At 39.6% G+C, this 21,709-nt stretch overlaps 1 protein-coding gene across 3 annotated transcripts in view; it reads left to right on the top strand.

Moving 5' to 3' along the window:
• Positions 1–21,709, top strand: part of TENM1 (teneurin transmembrane protein 1) — a gene marked incomplete at both ends in the record, with an annotated part of 582,495 nt that overhangs the window by 415,833 nt on the left and 144,953 nt on the right. For all 3 annotated transcript variants that reach the window (XM_079727499.1, XM_079727498.1, XM_079727497.1), the window contains 2 exons: positions 14,618–14,737; positions 19,358–19,619. In XM_079727499.1, coding sequence (XP_079583625.1) covers positions 14,618–14,737; positions 19,358–19,619 — 382 coding nt within the window. The remainder of the gene's footprint in view (positions 1–14,617; positions 14,738–19,357; positions 19,620–21,709) is intronic.

Raw genomic sequence — 21,709 nt, 5'->3', positions numbered from 1 at the left:
GATTCTCCCGGACCGGGGCACGAACCCGTGTCCCCTGCATCGGCAGGCGGACTCTCAACCACTGCGCCACCAGGGAAGCCCAGAAGAACACTTTTGAACAACTGGTAAAACAGGCCTTTTGCTACGCGTAAATTGTTATTAACCACTTCTTATGTGTCAGGTCTCTTGCTAAGCTTTTACATGTGTTATCTCATTTAATCCTTACAAAAACCCGATATGGTAGGCACCGTTATGATCCCCACTTTTCAGGTGAGAAAACAAGAACTGAGATTTCAAGTGAGTCACTTGCCCAAGGTCACAACCAGTGAGTGTCAGAGCCAGGATCTGAAACCAAGCAGATTCATACTGAGAGCCTGACCTCTAAACCACTATGCTGAGCCACTTTGGCTACTTAGAAAGCTCTGCTGAAGACTTATGACCCTTATCCATCTGTGACGGTGGGGTTGCCCTCCTCACACAGATCTAGAACACTTAGGTACTATAATCAGGGGAACCATTCTCCTCTTTGGCTTTTGCCACATAAGTGAGTGATAGCTGAGTAGGTGGATGAAGAAGGCATTGCCAAGGGGCTCATTTGCCTACTGGCAAAATGTGACCCACACGGAGGACTTGCTGCTGAGTGTTGCCACCATCAGAGGCCTTTGAGCTAAGATGGTGGCATACAGGTGACTAACTGTTGCAAGGACAGATAAAGGTTAAATAACTGTGCATCCTTGTGCATCCAAGTGAGACTAGCCTTTCTTGTTCTGAGTTGGCTGCACTGGCATGTGAGAGCACATAGAACATAGACCTCCTGTGCCCCTCATGGTGTAAGGTCACTGGGAACATGCCACTTGCCCATGGTAGAGTCTCCAGCAAGCCCAAGTCAGTTACCATTTTTTCCTTAAATACATTTTACCCTGTAGCCAGAGTTTCTTGTTTTCAGTCGACTCCAAACATGACTACAAAGTAAACCACATATTCTACGTGCCCTGTGTGACTTATTACTTTTTAATAATGTAAATAGGTGAACAGAAGCATTATTGATCTTCAGTGTCTAAGCATTTAATCACTATTAATAATGTAAAAGGTTTCTATGAATATGTAAAAACAAGAGTACATTAAACTAAACGACAGCAGTAATTTGCAAAGCCGGACATTTCACTCAACATCACTAATGGAGAAGTGCATTTAAAAAACAAAATCCTACTGGGGTTAGTGCAACCGCTGACAGCAAGGTCTGGCCAAACTCGTTTGTCTGTTTTGTAGCCACGAGAGGCCGATCCCCACATCAATCCATGTCAAGTGTCTACATCAGGCATTGCTTAATATCAGCCCACAGATGTATTTTGTTTGGCCCAACGTTTAGAAACTAAGAGATCTAACATAAAAATTGGAATGTCTTCCTTCTCTAGAAAATTGACAAAGTTTGACATCTCTGATAGAGGCCATCCAGAGCTGAGGGCCACTTACCCCTCTGGAATGACTATGACATGCCTCTCTAGCTCACCATTCACTGTTTCCCTTGCACCTGACTCACTTCCCTCACTTTTAAGGTCCTGCCTGGCCCTGCTGGCCTTTGAGTTCGTAACCTCTGGACTACACAGCTTCTATAGCTTTTCATGGAAAGGCCACAAGTGTTCGGTTTTTTCTTTCTGATCTGTTTCCCTGAGAGTCTTTAAAAATCCAATCTTAACTCTTTTTTTTTTTTTTTTTTTTTTTTTTGCGGTATGTGGGTCTCTCACTGCTGTGGCCTCTCCCATTGCGGAGCACAGGCTCCGGACGCGCAGGCTCAGTGGCCATGGCTCACGGGCCCAGCCGCTCTGCAGCATGTGGGATCTTCCCAGACCGGGGCACGAACCCGCGTCCCCTGCTTCGGCAGGCGGACTCTCAACCACTGCGCCACCAGGGAAGCCCCAATCTTAACTCTTTACTTAATTTTTGAACCTTTGCTGTGTTGGTTTAAAAAGAGAAAAAAAAGTGACCGAACATAAACTAAAAACCACATTAATGGAAGGATGTTTCCCCCCTTAGTTCACGGGGGGACCTGTGGACACCTCATGAATAAGTTGGTGTGCGTTCTGCCTCACATCTTAGAGTAATAAACCCCCAGGTCCCACCATAGTAGAAGCAAAATGTCCACTTTCTATGAGAAAGATGTGTATGTTGAGAGGCATTTGACAATTGTTTGTCACTTAGAGTAAGTTTTAAGAACAATTTAAAGATCTAAAACTTTGCAGCTATGCTGCTGGGTGTGGGTGTAGCTGCCTCTTGTGCCTGCTCCTGGTGGAATCCCTAGCCTTAGTTGAAAAGTTCTAGAGTTGGGACCAAACTTAATCCAGCACTAAGTACATGACAGCACTGTTAACACGCTACAAAATGAAGAGGTTGAGCAGGGTGATAGGTTTCTTCTAGTGCTAACTTTCTGTGAAGTTGCTGTATTTCCATTTCTTGCTCCACACTGGGATGTGCAATATTTAAGTTCTGAACTGTCCTCATTGCTAAAATCTAAGTTCTTTGAGGACAAGGATCAAGTCTGATTTGTTCTCTCCCTGTTTTGATTATCTATCAAATAAATATCAAACTGTGTAGCAAACTACTCCAAAACATAATGGATTAAAACAATTTATTATGATTACATTTCATGATTCTGTGGGTTAGAAAAAAGAAAAGAAATTCTTTTCTTTTCTTTTCTTTTCCCGGGCAGGGAAAAAAGAAAGAAATTCAGACAGGGTATGGCCAGGATGACTTGTCTTTTCTCCATGATATTTGGGCTCTCAGCTGGGATAACTCAAATAGCTGGGGGGCTGGAACAGCTGGACAGCAGCCAGGAATCCCTCTTTCTACCTACAGCCTCTCGACTTGGTTTTCCTATGGGCATGGCAGCCAGTCTCAAGTTTGTCAGAGCTCTTATATGGTGGCTCAGGGCTCCAAGAGGGAGCGTTCCAAGAGACAGGAAACAACAAGATACCAGTCTCTTAAGGCCTGGGTCCAGAAATTGTCCCAGTGTCCCTTGTGTTATATACTGTTTATCAAAGTAGTCACAGAGTTTGTCCAGATTCAAAGGGAGGGTCATAAATCCTACCTCTAGCAGAGAGAAGTATCAAAGAATTTGTGGCCATCCTTAATCTACCATACCACTGTATCCCCAGATCCAAACACAGCATCTGGCAGAAAATTGGTAAGAAAATGAGTGAATGAGTGAGTGGCTTAGTTGTAGTGATATTGAAGTGCTCTTCTCATATTTGCTAATGAAAAACTCTTTTTGGTTGCCTAGAACACACAGATGATATTAGGACCTCAAATAAGTCGATTCCCAAATGTAGAAGCAGCCTAAAGGTAAGATTACTGTTCTCCAAATAACACAGGAACAAATTCATAAAGGACGAAGTGATTATATAACAGTAGCAAAGTAATTACTCTTTTTTTTTAACTTATGAGACATTCCACCACTGCCAGAGCCTGTCCATAATTGACATCATTTATAACTTTGTGTAAGCATCAATAATCCTCTCTGCCTTCAGTGGGCTAGATAATCAAAATTTGAAACCAAGAAAAAATTAGAAAATAAGGAGCAATACCAGGAAGTCAGTAGGAATACTGCTGTGAACTGGCTCACTTTGGTGTTCCAGCTCATGAGAAAACCAAAGACAAGCACCCCAAAACAAATTGAGGTACCACAAATGCCTTGAGCATGGCATTCTTGGCAAACTCTTTACCTACCCGAGTCCTTCCCTTCCTTTACTATACCCCATTCAGTAATGAAATCTTGATTCATGCACCTGATTATTCATGATACCTGGCAACAGCCATGATTACTATCATAACTTGTTTAATAAATTATGCCTTTCTGCACTTAATTGATCTGGGAACGTATACCATTTGAAATCCTGTGAATGGCAGAATGAGTTATTAAATCAAGAATGAGGTTAAGGCGAAAGTTGCAGGAAAATGATCACTGCTGTTGATCTCGGATTTGATGAAGACTTAAGAATAACCATACTTGACAGATACAAATTACTATTTTTTTAAATGTACATTTTATTGAAATATTAGTATTTCCAGAGTAACTGAGAACTTTAAATTTCTCTACAAGAGATACCAAAGTCCTCTGCTGTCTCTAATGTAATCTAATATCCTCCTATCAACTCATTTTTATAAAGTGATGAGGATATGTATTCACTCATTTATTCAACAGGTATTTCTTGAGTCACCCACTCTGTGCCAGGAACTGTACAGATGGAGGTAAACAAAAGAAACAGAGTCCCCTTATTCACAGAACTCCCTTTACATTCTAGTGGTGGAAGCAGTCAAAACATCAAGTAGATGCATAAAGAATTAAATGAATTATAAATTGCAGTAACTTCTGTGGATAATGGAACATCAGGGAGCTTGGGGTTCATCAACTCAGGGTCCCAAGTTCGACTGCCTTGATGAAGCAGTCAGGTAACCATAATGGATGTAAGACAAGGTATTCTAGCAAATGAGACAAAGTCATTAAACAATTACAGAAGTGAGACTGACCTGGAAGTTTTCAGCAGAAACTCATGGATGGGACTAATTGACTCAAGTGAGCTTGAGGAGGCTCCTGGATGGCTTGCAAGAAAAAATACAAAGCTTATTTGGACGGTGAGCAGCTTAACTATTTGCAGGAAGTTTCATCCTTTGACATCTGGGCCTATAAATAATTTTAGTTCAATTTGAAATGTTTGTGTTAAACAGATGAATTCAAGGGGAAAAAACAATCATCCAAAAAAATTCCCATTTACCACACTGAAAAAAATTCCCATTTAACCACACTTTGGCGTCATTTGTAATGATAGATCCTACAGTTTCTTTCAAGATAATCCACATTGGGGAAGATTAATCATTTCACTCTTGAGATTGATGAACATGACAGTGTTTACTTGGTTTGCGTAATGGCACTGTCCTAGGCTCTGGCCTACAGCAGACAAATTGCCTTCCCCATACAGTCTAGTGAGGAAAACTGACAATAATGAAAAAGGTAAATGTCAGGTAGGTATAAGTACTGTCAAACAAGATAAAGAAAATTTAGGGACAGAGAGTGACCATTTTAGACAGAGTGGTCCGGGAAATCCTCTCTGGGCAGATGACACTAGAGCAGAGAGCTCATAGCATTCATCTATATGTTAGATGATCTTGGCAAGAATGTTTCCTGCCTCCTGGACCCTTCTGCAGCAGCTTATCACACAATCCAGAGCCTGGCTGTCACTTTTAGGGTCCACTGAATCAAGAATCTGTGGCATTGTGTGAAACAGAAAGGTAGAACAAACCTTTCTCAAGGAAATACTACATACTGGTTATTGTACCAGGTTTTACTGATAAATGGATGGGGTGCCTGTCCTTCAGGAATACATTGAGAAAAACTGAATACCTCAGACAAACTGAATGGCCTCTGAAAGAGAAATCAGCAACAGCCCTCGACCATTTAAGTCATGAAAAGAATTTTAAAAAATAGCAGATTGTCATCAATTAGTGTTGACCCTAAAAGAAATCAGATACGTAGAAACCACATCCTGATTTGGAATTATGAAAAAGAAGAGGTAAGGAAAGCTTATATTTTAGAATATTTATAAGGAAATGCAATGTTATTACAATATTAAAGCATTCATTGAGTTAACATTCACAGTCTATGTACAGGTATCCCCCAGAAGGTCTGTACCTGATCATTCATAATTTTGCTGAGGAACAAATTTGAATTCATTTGCTTTGTGTTTAACTTTTTCATGAATCTAGTAGTTAAGGACCTCCAAGTATACTTAACTAATGGCAAATCTTTGTGTATTTTTAATCTTAAGAATGTGAAAGACATTATGCCAGGTACACAACTAGGGGTTGATAAACACACAATGCAACAATTGCCGAATAAATTGAATAAACTAAGGACTGGGGGAAGCTCTTTCTAAGGCATCAGCACCTGCAAATCTATCTTGTGTTCACCTTTCTTTCTAAAGTGAGGCACTGCACATAACCTGCCCACATTTGGAAAGGGGACCCAAGAGTGGTTTGGCTCTGCCATGATTCCTTGTGAGTCTGTCTGTCTTCCCATGTTGCTTTTCCTAAGCAACCTCCTTTGCTTATCACTTCTGTAGTTGTCCCAAGTGAGAAGTAAGATTGCTGCTACTTGCTAATAAAGCACTTTGATCTCGTTTATGTGAAAGGTGTTATGTGCGTGAAGATGGGATCTCCTGATTTTCAGAGAACTATTTTGTCTAATGCTAAAGTTCAGGAAACATGTTCAAGACACATTTAAAAACTTACAAAGTGCTGAAGGTTCCAAGATTTATAGTGCTGACTAGCTCCTGAAATCAGCAGTCAACACCTAAATGTACCAAAAAAGAAAGAATGTGTGACTTTCACTTCTTTGCAAATGCTCTTGGGCAAAGAAATCTGAGCACAAATCTTTCAAAAGCTGTTCAATTGATTATTTGTGATACTTTGAAACTCAGATGTTCTGAGGTGCTTACTAATGGTGATTAGTAATACCACTAGCTGTCTACAGCTTATCTCGGTGTGAATAGGTGTCTTCTAATATTTTGTCTATCTTACTTACTGCTCAATTAGGATTGAAATTCGAAAGGATCAAATCCTTAATACCTACTTCTCAGCCATACGATTTGCTTGCAGTGACTCTAGCTAGTTCTGTCATCTTATCTTGTCCCTGGAGAGGGCAGAGTCAATGCCAAGTCTAGGGAGAAAGAACAGATGACATCTTGTGGTGCATCTCCACCGTACACCCTGCACGTAGAAAGTGCTCAGCAGCTGGTAAATGTCTACAAAGTAGTGACATCCTATGGATAGCGCCATCTTTGTGGGTGAGCATTTTCTTTTCATCTGTAGCCACATTATTTACATCTTGACTAAAAAAATCTACAGCTTAGGCCATTTAGAGTCCAGGTCAAAAGACGTCCACCATTTCTACCACTTACTAGCTGTGTTATCTTGAGCAATTTTTTTAACCTCTCTGAATGTGTTTCCTCATTTTTTAAAACAGGCTAATAGTAGTACCTACTCAGGGTTATATTGATGGTAAGTGAAATACAATAAGGAAAGTGCCTGGCATGGTACCTGACTCATAGTAAGTGCTTAATATCTTATTTATACAAACATATATTTACATATATATATACTTTATATATATAGGGTACATAATAGAATATAATTTGAAAGGTCCAGTTCAAAAGACAATCACTTTACTGGGTTACTTTACTGTTACAGCATCTTTGTGAGGTGACTGGGGATAAGACAGGGAAGAACTACCACTGTCATTTTCCATAAGGAACAAAGGAGGCTGAGAGTAATCCCATTTCTTAGGAAAAGTCACATCGATGATTATTAACAAGCCAGAGCTAGAACTGGCGTGGACAGTTAGGCCACACTTTTTCCTCCTGGAAGGAAGAGTAATCCATGGCCATGCTATAGCCAACAAGACAGACTTGCCCTGTATTTAACGACTATCCATTATTTGAAGGGCAGATTCACAGAGAAGTGACAGGAAAGGTTAATGAGGTTAACAAAACCCCGTAAGGCTGATTACAAAGATAAACCATTTGAGTAATGCGGAAAACAGGACAAAAACAAACCAACCAAAAAAATAAAATAAAACTTGAGACTATTCAAGAGTTGCAAGGGCTTCCAGGGCAAATATTTCAGGATTCAAATTCTGGACAAAAATAATCATGTGTCTAAATGAAGCAAACTGGCACTTCTGCAGTCCTGAAAATGTGACTGTGTTGTCAGTTTTCTTATTGCTTCAAAACACTTGATCTTTTTCCCATTACTTTGGGGACTTCAGGCATCCAAAGCAAGCCTACTTTTGACAAGCAATTACCAGGGCAGATGGGAAAATAGGCACCCTACCTCAGGGTGAGTGCCCCCATTTTGTTTTACTTGAAACATCACTAGCCATGAGGAAAATAATTCTGCTTAAAAAGCTATCTGCATTTGCAATAGCACCACCTTTCCCAAAGTCCTAGAATGTTGATGGGTAATGCTTCCAGCTGCTTTTAATGTTACCCATTTGGTAGGTATTATTTATTTGGGCTAGTGACCAACTGAGTAGGATTAAACCAGCCCGCTCTATTTAACTAAAAACTCATGAGATTTTATTGGGTTTGCATATGAACATTCACTGCATTCACATTTTCAGAACATGAAAACAGGTTTATGCTATAGAAGTAAATGTTTTCATGGTACTGTACCAGCTTAGATGACATACATCAAAAAAAAAACTAGCATGTGATGTGTGGAAACCCCCAAAATATCTGAATATTAGAACCCTCAAAGGTATTTGAGTTATGAAATACCAAATTGTAATTACATGGTTGTATATAAAGGAATAATGGGGTTAGTGTTCATAAATTAAGCATTTGAGGAGGACTATTCATTCATTCTTTGCAATCACAGGGGTACTATTTAATTCCCTGAAGTAGTCAATTATCAGACAAAACTCTCATGATGAGAAGGTCGTAATTCACAATCCAGAATGCTGGCTTCTAATAAATGAACTGTTACACAGGAACCTCAAAGTGGTCTCTGAAACCCTTGAAGTAGTGCTATGGGATAGGCTGGAAGTATTTTACAACTTCATATAAAAATATTTGGGTTGAAATTCGATGGAGCGTTCTTGAGCACATGCTGTGTACACCAGGCACTGGGAAGGACAGAGGAAAATCATACCATCCCTACCCTGGAGTGACTATCTAATGAGAAAGACAGACCTATATAACTCTCATCCAAGACAGGCTATGACAAGTGCGATAGCACAGATATGAGCACTAATGAGCATAATAGGGCTGGGGAAGAAATTAACATTTATTTGGGACAGATAAATCAGGTTAAGACATATTTTTCCATTTCATAATCTCTGGGTTTGAAGGGATCCTACAGTTCATCTTGTAGTCCAACCACCACTTTGTCATGACAGTTTCAACATGACTCCCCAAACTGCAGTTTTGCAAACCCTATTCCAGAGGTTTGTATGGAAGTATTAAAAATTCATGCCTCAGATTTCATAATGGTGAGATTGTGAACCAGTTGGTGACTTGCCTGCCTTTATACATGTGGTTTACGCCTCCTGGCTCCTTCCTCAGGAGTTCATACACCTTAACTGGCTGAGTATATACTGTTTTTGCTTTCCCTAAAGTTCCATCTTTAGCACCATCAACATCACTTGGGAACTTGCAAGAAATGCAAATTCTCAGGCCCCACTCCAGACCTGTGAATCAGAAACTCTGGAGGGCGGGCCCAGCATCCTGTGTTTGAACAAGCCTTCCAGGTGATTTTGGTGCATGATCAAGTTTGAGAGTCACTGGTGTATACGAGAGAAAGATAACCAGAAAGGACTGAGGACCAATACTACAGTCCCAAAAGTACACTCTTAAAAGAAGATCCTTTATTCATTGTGTGCCACGGTGGATAAGAGGGCATCATAAGCCTTTTGTCCCAACCGCTCAGAGGTATTTGCATTCCAGTAGCACCCCCAGAAACAGCAGTGATTTAGCCCAAATGACACAATCTACAGCTGTGCAATGTTACGGTATAATAAGCCCGCGGAGAAGATGTCAGGAGAACCATGAAACCACACCTCACGTGCAGCAGGTTTCTGTCCCTTGGAGATTTGAACCAACTGACAACTCACAGAGGAATTTACAGGGCAGGATTCCAACGCCACTGAGCAGAGGATTCACGTAGCCTCTCTCAGCCCAGTCCTTCTCCATGCTATCTCTTGACCAGAGCTGTCAGCTGCGGAAAGGATTTCATCTGTTCCTGTGGAAAAAACAACCTAACCTGTCCACCTGCTGCTAGATCCCCTGCTGGCCAGGTCCTTGATTTTGAATGTTACCCTTCAAAGGTTGCTTATGCTCCTGTTAGCAACAAAAGCAAATAGCTATAACTTCCCTAGCCCTTGAGCCTCATTTTCCTTACTAAAGATTTTAATCAGAAATACCATGCAGTAAATTACATCTTCTTTCAGCAATTTAGTTTTCAGCCTTGTTTTTCAAACCAACTTTTGTGCTTGAGGTTAATGTTTTTTGCCTGAGGTGTTGAATGAATATTGGAAATTTGACACCAAAGACAAAAGACAACAAAGAAGGGAAGAGGAAAATGAAACCAAGAATTTATTGAAGGCTAGGGATAATTTGACTATGCCACGAAAATAGCAAATACAGAATGAATTAGACCTTTTGCATCAGAACTGTCTAACAAGCAGCTTGTTAGTTAAATAAGCCTCTTGGTAAAGTGTACTCTGACTTGCATTCCCCAAGATGCCCTGTTCTTCAGACCAAGCTCCAAACACCTAGAGGATTCAGCATTTAGTTAAAGGGAGAAGCAGTTCCTCTGAGGTTGCTGCTTTAGCATAGCGACGGCAGGTAGACAGCTTGGCCTGTATTATCCAGAGAAGAAGAAAAGAGACACTTGTGAGGGGTGATCTTCCCCATACATCTTTTTAAAGTCACATTGGACACGTTCATCCAAGTTCAAGTTATCTTGCTCTAACCCACAATAGCAGGGAGAAGTCCTTGATTTTAGAGGTTCAAGGAAGCAAAATATCCCATCCAAGTTTGTGGATCAAAGAAGGAGGGCCCCGGACAAAGATGGAAAGCATGCAGTACCCGCCACTGAGAGTACACAAACACACACACACAGCCAACACAAAAGACAGTCACACTGGGTACATACCTCCTATACACATGAGCAGGGCCAGCTTCATGATAGTCCAGACAGTAGCTTCTGTAATCTAGTTTGAAAGGTTCAGAAGAGTTCCGTATATTACTTAATTGAAAAAGTTTCCGGAAAAGACAGGTCCTTAAAGGTTTAGGACTCAACGTTGAACTTTTTCATGTGGCAAAAGTTTAAGAGTTCAAGATGTTTCCTCAGGACAGGCCAAGGACAGGCCAAGTATGACTGCCTCACTTAAAGGGTGATTTGAAGAAGCTGGACAGGAAACAGGGAGGCACGGCAATTGGGCATGACAAAAAACACAGAAAGTAGGATTGTGGGATTACTGAAGACAGACCCCAGCCATAGATGCCTCACTACTTCAGCAAGGATCTAACCTAGGAAAAAGGTGAATTATGCAGGCCACCTTGGATATTGGAAACATAAACAGATTATATACATGGGGGAGAAAGTATATTTTAGTGGTTGCGTAAATCAGGAAAAATAAAGCAGATACAAGGCTACCCCCCACAATTATGAAGAAAATTGAGTTTAGAAGCTGGAGCGCACAAAGCGGCAGTTGTGCCGTATGAAGTGGCGCAATACACCATATCTGCCAAGACTATATCTGAAGGTTCCCTAAGGGCCATCTGGAGCTGGAGTAGCCTGGGGAAGCGAGCAGACTTGAGAGCATTCTTTTTGAAGTGGAGAGTTTGCCTGAGAAGACTTTTATCCTAGGTTTCTGCATGCAGTGCCAATCCAAATTACTGCCAATTAAAAAAGAATAATACTGTCCCGAAATTTAGACAACTTATACTGATGCAGCATGACTGGTGGTGGTCAAAGATTATAGTAAGTACTAGTAACCCAGGAATGAAAGGAGCTAAGAGTTATTCTTGTGAAAAATGGATGACATGGAGTGTATAAATAATGGAAGCAAATGCAGCAAGATACAGGGAATCTTATAACATTTAAAGTCTAATACGTTACAAAGAGAGTTCAATGCTGATAAATGTAAAATAGTAAGTTTTATGGGGCTTTATCATATGCTGTAAGTTGGTGTGGATCATAAAATATGAGGAATAAAAAAAGGGGAGTTGAAAGACAAGTCTGAACATTATTTATGAATGATGAGTGAAATGAGTGAGAACAGGTAGACAATGTCTTGAATAATGATGACTTTGATGAGTCGTTATCACACAAATCTGTGTGCTTCATAAAATATGAGGAATATTAAAGAGCAGAGGAGTCAAAAGACAAGTCTACTCAGAGTGAGATACAGAATGAAGGAAGAGAAGAACACAAGTGCACAGAATAATGATGACTTTTATGAGACTTTCACTCACCAGCCTGGATCCTTCATAAATATAAGCTGTATAGAAAATAAAAGAGCAGCAAAGAGAAGAGACAGGTCTGTGTCTGTCATAAAATATGAGCAAATAATGTCAACTAGGCTTGACAAAATAAAAACAAAAATAATTGAGCCTAGTACAGCTGTGGGGAGACACAATGTCTAGATTAATGTGAACAAATAAAATAAGTGTGTGTAGAATTGTCTTGCCAGTAGGGAATCAGTGACCACCTAAGTAGGCATCATTGTTGAAAAGCCCACCTTGTTAACTGGTGAAGCCTTGGCAAGTTCATAATTAGCCCCTACCACACCCCCCCAAAAGCCATCAGCACATAGGGCTCAGGAAGCAATGTTGAACTGATCTTCAAATGAAGGTGGCCTCACTAATGCACATCTCTTCTCAGCCCCTCTGGCTCCGATCCCTGTGTAGTTTGCAGGAGATTTTCTCAGCTGGTTTCTACTTAATCTATACCCAGTTTGTCAAATTTTGCTTTGTAAAGACCTTCAAAATGTTACTGTATAAAACTAGAGACATCCTTCTCTTTTCATGTCTTGTTACATTGGATTTAGAACCAGGGACCAGATCTGTCAGGATTAGTTCAAAAATCCAGAACTCGGTGACTTTCAAATATCTTCTCTATTAGAACAAATGGGATTTCAAAATCTCCCCAAAAAGGAACTGGAAGAATCAGACAAGGCAAAGCAAGTGCCAGTGTGCCACTTGCATGCCATTCAGAACCATTATTTACAGAATTCATAAGATGGACAGCTCATTGGAAAGAAGAAACCCACTAATTTATGTCAGAACTAGGAATGTCGGTCTGAAGAGCTCAATAAAGACACTAATAGCAACAATTATACTAGCTTAGCTTTGTGCAATACTTAATGGCTTATAGTTTGTGTTGGGGGAAGGCTTTAGGTGATGCAGGATAAATCCTATCAGTATAACATATCCCAGTTCCTCTGATTGCAGTAGAATTTAGTAGTGATATTTATTGGCTATAACATATAACATAAGCTTTGGCTGGTAACTGTCGTTTGCTTTTTCACAGTTTTTTTTTTTTCTCTTGAACCATCTTTGTGGCCAAGAGCCTTTAGACACGTTGCCTTGACTTGCTGATTGAAAGAATCTATAATGCCAGGGTGGAATTATTATGGTTACTTTGGAAAGTCATGTTTGCCCAAATCACATGGCCCCTTTTAATCCAAGATTGAGCTTGCCTGGATACCCTGAATCTCACTTGGTGAAAAAAATGACATTAATGCCCTAGGAAAAATCATTGACCCTGCCCAACCTCTTCAACCCTACCAGCTCCAGCTATAAAATGCACATTCTAGAGCTCAGGGCTGCCAACGCTAGGACTGGACTCTGGTGAGACCCCTTCCCCCCAACCCCAGTAACAATAGACAAGTGAAAAATCTGTGCTTGGGGGTTGCCCCTGGGCCTTCTTAACTGCCAAGCTCCTAAACTTTGTTACAACTTGTTGGCCAAGCTAGAGCTGAAAGTATACTCGTTTTAGTGGACTCTGTCCCTGGGAGACAGCTCTGTTAAGGGCTAGTCTAATGGAATCCCCTTATTTGGCAAAGATGAAACTCATTTGTTTAAAGGGAAAATCTCCTGAAATATTTTATTTCAATCAGGCCAGAGAAACATGGTACTATATAGTCAGGGACCATGTCTCTTTTGCAGACTTTAACTGTTAAAATTTTCCCAACTAAGTCTGCTTTTTTTTAAAAAATTATTTTTCCAGAAAAAGCAATTTAGCAATATGTATTAAGAGCCTTAAAAAAGCCTATGTATGTAAATGCAAAGAAAATGCCCTCAACAAAATGATATTGCTGATTACCTCTGGGGAGAAGACCAGGAACTGGGAGGGAGGTGGTCAGCAGGGACTTTAGTCACATCTACAGTGTATTTATGTATTAACTAATTTTCATTTTAATTACTTTTAATAAGAGAAAAGTATCTTTCCACAACTAGGACTATCTCCCAAGGAAATAATAAGAAATTCAATGCAGGAAAAAAATAAGAAACAACTAAATATCCTAAAATAGGGAATGGATTAAACAAGGAATACTGTTTTAGGGCTATATTATCTAATATCAAAATGATATATTAAGGAATTTCTAATTACATTGGACAATGTTAATAATATACTGCCAACTTAAAGATATCAGGATTCATGGGCTTCCCTGGTGCCGCAGTGGTTGAGAGTCCGCCTGCCGATGCAGGGGACACGGGTTCGTGCCCCGGTCCGGGAAGATCCCACATGCCGCGGAGCGGCTGGGCCCGTGAGCCATGGCCGCTGAGCCTGCGCGTCCGGAGCCTGTGCTCCGCAACGGGAGAGGCCACAGCAGTGAGAGGCCCGCGTACCGCAAAAAAAAAAAATCAGGATTCAGAACTATACCGAGTATAATCCCAATTTTTATTGGTAAAAAAAGATATTCATACCGTCACCAAAATGTTATTAAAAGTTACTACTCGTTGGTGAAATTATTGTTTTCTTTGTTATACTGAACTGTGTTTTCCAAACTTTCTCCAACTTGGCTTCTAGAATCTAGTTTCTGCATGCTTTTATATTTGCCTTTGATCTTGTGTTGCAGGCGTGCTTGTGTGATTCGAGGCCAAGTGATGGCTGTAGATGGAACCCCTCTAGTAGGGGTGAATGTTAGTTTCTTGCACCACAGTGATTATGGGTTTACCATCAGCCGGCAAGATGGAAGGTACGTCAATACTGCTTTTGATCATTGTGCAGGCCAAATACCGACTTCTAGCCATGAGTCAAACCAGGGCTCCAGTGATACATTGTTTATAAGCCCATCTTCCTTCAAGCTGTATCTAAAAAAGTCATCGGTGTTATTTATTTCCTCTATTCCCCATCTAAATCAAACCAAGTTTAACTTCTAACCAACCCTGTACTATTACTGTCAAGTCTTCCTGAAACCCTGGCCATGTGGAAAGTTGTCTAGCCTTCATCTAAGCCTTCATCATTTATAAATCCAGATTCAAAATCCAGTGAGATGATGCAGGTAATGAAGCATTGAACACCTAGGCTGTTCTTTCCATGATAGCCTCAAAATATTTCAGAGATAAAGTTGTCCAAAAGGTTTCTTCCAAAGGTATACAATTCAACCACATTAAGACATTAAAAGAAAAAATGTGTCCTCCCTAGACTGCCTATTTTACTAGTGGCTATAACAGGTCGAAAAGCATGGCCAGCTTAACCAATTTCCCTTGGTGTCTATATAACCATAGTGATTTAACCTTAAGCACCAACCACCAAGCTGTTCTCTAAGGGCTTCCCCAGGTTCTCAGAGACCTGGAAAGCAAGACCACTAGTTAAATCTTTTCCTCCTGGAAAAGGATTTACTCACAAAAACATTTTTGTTGCCATCTTTCAGGTAGACATTTGTTTAGAATATTTGAGTCAATAGGCCCATGTATCCAGCTTAAAGGTACCTATTTTTAATTCTCAGGAACATTGTAATGATGGCTTTGAGGTACCCTAGTCTCCAGATGGCTACCCTTGAAATGTCCTACTGATAACAAGCTGCTTCAGTACTCATATAAAGAGACCTATTGCCTTGAAGCTTTATCACAGTGTAAGAGACTATGTCATTTCAAGAACCTAAAGTCAGACCTTATTATTAGTCCTAGCCACTTCAGAATTGTTAATTGTTCAACTTGGGCTATGCTGAATTTATTTTTTCAACTGCCTCTCAAGAAAAGGCTTACAAAAACTAGTTAAAGAAGATAATAAGGAAGAGTGTAAACCTACTTAAGAAAAACTTTTTAAGATTTTAGGAAATTATATGAATTATTTGTATGTAAATTATATTGCTATTTAGTAATGAGCCATCTATTCATTATAACAAGCTCAGCAGAACTACCCTGGGAGCATCTAGTCTGAATATATATATATATATATATATATATATATATATATGCAATAAAAACTATTTCCTTTCAAATATTCTATAATCAGAGCTCTCTACTAATTCAAATGGGCTTTTCTCTCAATTAGATTGAACGATGGAATTTTGGTAGTTCATGCACCAGTAGCTGGTACAGAAAACTGGCCTCTCCCTTGCCAGCAGGTTCAACCATGTGCCAGAAATTGAGAAATGGATTATTTCTTTAAATAGAATATGCCCACAGGGACATTTGGCTTCTCATGGAGAAATGATGGGCCTTAGGTTTTTTAGCTTGTTTACAAAGGTTTCAGTGAATTATTCAATATTCACAAAAGAACCTAAAAGAAATGCGATGTCTAAAAAGTCTATAAATTTTCTGTTTCCAGTTTACAGAAAGCATTAAAGAAGGACAGTTTTTATTGTTATTTTTGTGGTTTTAATCTTAAGTAAAATGCCAGGACCCTCCCACTGAGCTCACTGTGAGAACTAGGTTTATATAGATGACAGATACTAGCCAGAGTCTCCTCTGGCAGTAACTCTTCCCTCAGGCTCCACAAAGGGTGTAGGCATTCAAAATATGTGCCCCAAATGCCAACCAGACAGTCCCACTATCATCTCTTAGACATAAAGTGACAGTGTGATGAGAGTTTCCATTTATATGTCTCTGCTGGTTGCTACCTCAGACTGAGTTAAGTACATTTCAGAAGTAGAATATCATAGGGAAACTACAGATCTTCCTCAGTTTATGATGGGATTACATCCCGATAAATCCATCGTAAGTTGAAAATATATATATATATAATATATATATAATATATATATAATATATATAAATATATATACAGTTGGCCCTTGAACAACATGGATTTGAACTGCATGGGTCCACGTGTGGATTTTTTTCAATAAACATGTATTACAGTACTACACAATTCGCAGTCTGTTGAATCCATGGATGTGGAACTCTGGATATGGAACCCTAACCCCCCACGTTGTTCAAGGGTAACTGTATATAGAGAGAGGGAGAAAGAGATTTCAAGGAATTGCTTATGTGATTGTGGGGATTGGCAACTCCAAAAACTGCAGGGTAAGCTAGCAGACTGGACTCTCTCAGCAAGGAGTAGATGTTACGTCTGCAGTCTTGAGTCTTCCTCTGAAAAACTTCAGTTTTGCTCTTTCAACTAATTGAATGAGGCCCTTCCACATTATCAAGGGTAATCCCCTTTACTTAAACTCAGCTAACTGTAGATATTAACCACATCTACAAAATACCTCCCCAGCAACACCTAGATTAGTGTTTGAATAGATAACTGGGTACTGTAGCCCAACAAAGTTGACACATAAAACTAACCCAACACAGGACGCTTAGGGGAAGTTCCCAGGAGAACTTAAAACTCAGTATCTGCTTATGGAGATAATCAAAAACTGGCCTAGAGTTCATTTGAACTACAAGAGAAGACATCTGTAAATTTAATAGGGCAATGGATCTGATTTGAGAAGAAAGTTAACATTTGTTGAGTCCCTACTATGTGCTTGGCTCTTAAGTCTTTATCTTATTTACTCACTTATGGTAGTAGCTGAGTGATAGACCATATTAGCCCCATTTTACTAATGAGGAAACTGAAGTTCATGAAGGTTAAATAATTAGCCCAAAGACACAAAGTTAACATGGCAAAGCTGAGATTTGAACCCAGGTGTGTACGAAGCCAAAATCACATTCTTTCTACAAAACAAGACGCCTGGCCTGTCTGCTTAATCTTTCTAGAAGTAGAGAGTAATTCCCAGGTACATATGTTCTTGTTTGGGTAGTTTATTTTGTTTTTGTGTTTGCATTTGTTTTTGTTTTCAAATAAATAAGCAGTTCAGTTTTAAGGACTCGAGCTGAGGTTTGGGTGAAGCAAATAAACTTGCCCAAGGACACAGTTGAATCAGTGTAGAATGTGAACCAGAGAAAAGGTCTCTTGACAAGTAACGTCGGATTTTCCCCCACTACGCTTGCCTTAAACTGCTCCTGTATTATCATGAATTCAGCCTCTCTGTCTTAAACCGTAAGCTGTTTGGGGTTTTCTTTTTTTACTTCAAACCTAAATTATTTTCTAAAGCTAATGCAGTTCTTCAAATCCTCTTTTTGGAAACTGCCTTAATATTACAGCTACTTGACTGAAAAAGCAACAATAAAAAATGCAGTATTAGCTATCCTTTGTTACTGTCCACTTATCTTTACATGAAAGATTTCTGCAACAGGACACAATTGGTAATACTATAATAAATATAATAAATGTCATATGAAGGGAGTGGTGAGATATCCATAATTAAGTCTGATTCACTATCAGAGCATTTTACCATTGAAAAGTGTTTTAAGAAAGTTCTTTTTTTTTTTTTTTTTAACACAGAATTGTTTACATCTCTCTCCTGTGGATTTAGGTTGCCTTGAATATTAAGGAGCATCCATTGCCCTTTATCCATTTTTAAGATATAATGATAATATTTATCATTATCTTGTATACATAGTATTTTATGCTTTTTGAATGCTTTCAAGTACATTATCTCAAAGACATCATTGTACGTAAAAGAGCAGGAAGGTAGAGCCATCTAGTGCAGAATGAACTGAAATCTGAGTCTATTATGCTCCAGCTGAAGAGTCATTTCAGAGACAACATCAAGAGATGGACTTACAGAAGAGGTAGTCTTGTTTAGTCAGAGATATGGAAGGAGTTGTCAGTGGAGATGGACAGGGTCCATTACAGACTTCCTTACAACAGGAAACAAAGAGGCATTCTAGAGCGAACCAGAAATCCTAAATCTAGAGTTCAAGTAGAATCAGGAGCCAAAGGGGGTAGCCAGATGTGGAGGGTTCAAGCATGGTATTGTTCAAGAAAATTTCACTGAACAAATTTCCTCAGCTGGTATCTCTCTCCAGATGCCATCTCAAAGTCACCATCAGGTTTCTGACACTATGTTTGTGACTGTGAACAAGGTATTTAACCTTTTGGCTCCTTACTTCTATTGAGTTACATTATAGGAATTTTTTTTAAGATGAATAATGCAGCATATTACAGATGTTGCTTAATGTTCAATGGCCATCTTTCAGTTCTCTCTAGCACAGGGAGTAGCAGTGATGTCAAATTTGGCTTTGCAGAAATACGTGCAGTGATTTTGTTTAAGATAGCATTAAAATTGATTTATAAATCCTAGGTGAATATCAACCGGTGATGTGGAATTTTTTCTCACCAAGTCTACTGGATAGTGAAAAGAACTCTCCATGGAATGAATATTTAGTTAGACGGAATAGAAGGAATAAAATAGAGAATACAAATGGATATAGTTGCATCCCCAAAGAAGGAAAGAGCACTGAAATTACCTGTTTTTTAAACTTTAAGTTTATTTTAGTTGTTCATTTGGTTGAAACTGTCTTCTGTTTTGCCTTCTCAGCTTTGACCTCGTAGCTGTCGGTGGTATCTCTGTCGTCTTAATCTTTGATCGGTCACCTTTCCTACCTGAGAAGAGGACACTCTGGTTGCCTTGGAATCAGTTTATTGTGGTGGAGAAAGTGACCATGCAGAGAGTTGTGTCAGACCCACCATCCTGCGATATCTCCAACTTTATCAGCCCAAACCCTATTGTGCTTCCTTCACCACTCACATCATTTGGAGGGTCCTGTCCAGAGAGGGGAACTATTGTTCCTGAGCTGCAGGTGGGTACAGTGACCTTGAAAGTATAAAATCATAGTATCCATGGGGTGCTCAACAGTGTATAATGGCTAGATTCCTTTTCCTGGTACTCCTGCCAGCCCTATAATGTGCTGCCCTTTATTTTTCAAGAGAAGCCTTCAAATGTAATCTCTCTGGCACACATTTACAAGGTGATTGGCTGGGGCTATAAGGTGCTATCTCTGGCCATGGGACAAAGCAAGATGAACTAGCTGTCATTAGGATTAGACCCCAAACCTTGACCTGATAAACACTGTGCTCAAAAGAACAAAGCTTGCTGGCTCAATAGTGATAACAGTATAATCAATGAGGTGGGATCATTTGTGGTTCTGAAATTAAAGCTCCTTAAGAAATCTAGTTTTCTTCCACTGTCTAATTTGCATCCGCTGTCGTTATTCTTCGAAGTCATGACAACTACTCTTGTTTAGCTGTGCTTAGTAAAGGTAGTTGTCAACCCTATGCATTTTGTCTAACACTGCTTTTTAAGTGTTCAAGCTTTATAGTCAGAGGAAGACATTTTTGAAACTTCATATTTTAGGATTCCTGAGCATTTTTCTTTTCTTTTTTTCTTAGCATCTCTATTGGAGTATAATTGCTTTACAATGGTGTGTTAGTTTCTGCTTTATAACAAAGTGAATCAGTTATACATATACATATGTTCCCACATCTCTTCCCTCTTGCGTCTCCCTCGCTCCCACCCTCCCTATCCCAGCCCTCTAGGTGGTCACAAAGCACCGAGCTGATCTCCCTGTGCTATGCGGCTGCTTCCCACTAGCTATCTGTTTTACATTTGTAGTGTATATATGTCCATGCCACTCTCTCACTTTGTCCCAGCTTACCCTTCCCCCTCCCCATATCCTCAAGGCCATTCTCTAATAGGTCTCTGTCTTTATTCCCATCTTCCCCCTAGGTTCTTCATGACCTTTTTTTTTTTTTTTTTTTTAAGATTCCATATATATGTGTTAGCATACGGTATTTGTTTTTCTGTTTCTGACTTACTTCACTCTGTATGACAGATTCTAGGTCCATCCACCTCACTACAAATAAGTCAAATTTGTTTCTTTTTATGGCTGAGTAATATTCCATTGTATATATGTGCCACATCTTCTTTTTTTTTTTTTTACAAATTTATTGGAGTATAATTGCTTCACAATGGTGTATTAGTTTCTGCTTTATAACACAGTGAATCAGTTATACATATACATCTGTTCCCATATCGCTTCCCTCTTGCGTCTCCCTCCCTCCCACCCTCCCTATCCCACCCCTCCAGTCGGTCACAAAGCACCGAGCTGATCTCCCTGTGCTACGTGGCTGCTTCCCACTAGCTATCTACCTTACGTTTGGTAGTATATATATGTCCATGCCTCTCTCTCGCTTTGTCACAGCTTACGCTTCCCCCTCCCCGTATCCTCAAGTCCATTCTCGAGTAGGTCTGTGTCTTTATCCCTATTTTACCCCTACGTTCTTCATGACATTTTGTTTTTCTTAAATTCCATATATATGTGTTAGCATACTGTATTTGTCTTTCTCTTTCTGACTTACTTCACTCTGTATGACAGACTCTAGGTCTATCCACCTCATTACAAAGAGCTCAATTTCGTTTCTTTTTATGGCTGAGTAATATTCCATTGTATATATGTGCCACATCTTCTTTATCGATTCATCGGATAATGAACACCTAGGTTGCTTCCATGGCCTGGCTATTGTAAATAGAGCTGCAATGAACATTTTGGTACATGACTCTTTATGAATTATGGTTTTCTCAGGGTATATGCCCAGTAGTGGGATTGCTGGGTCATAAGGTAGTTCTATTTTTAGTTTTTGAAGGAACGTCCCTACTGTTCTCCATAGTGGCTGTATCAATTTACATTCCCACCAACAGTGCAAGAGGGTTCCCTTTTCTCCACACCCTCTCCAGCATTTATTGTTTGTAGATTTTTTGATGATGGCCATTTTGACTGGTGTGAGATGATATCTCATTGTAGTTTTGATTTGCTTTTCTCTAATGATTAATGACGTTGAGCGCTCTTTCATGTGTTTGTTGACAATCTGTATATCTTCTTCGGAAAAATGT

This window comes from Hyperoodon ampullatus (assembly GCF_949752795.1).
Source record: "Hyperoodon ampullatus genome assembly, chromosome: X".
In the NCBI taxonomy this organism is placed as follows: domain Eukaryota; kingdom Metazoa; phylum Chordata; class Mammalia; order Artiodactyla; family Ziphiidae; genus Hyperoodon; species Hyperoodon ampullatus.
Note: the sequence above shows the minus strand (reverse complement) of the source record. Positions and strands in the feature narration are given on the sequence as shown.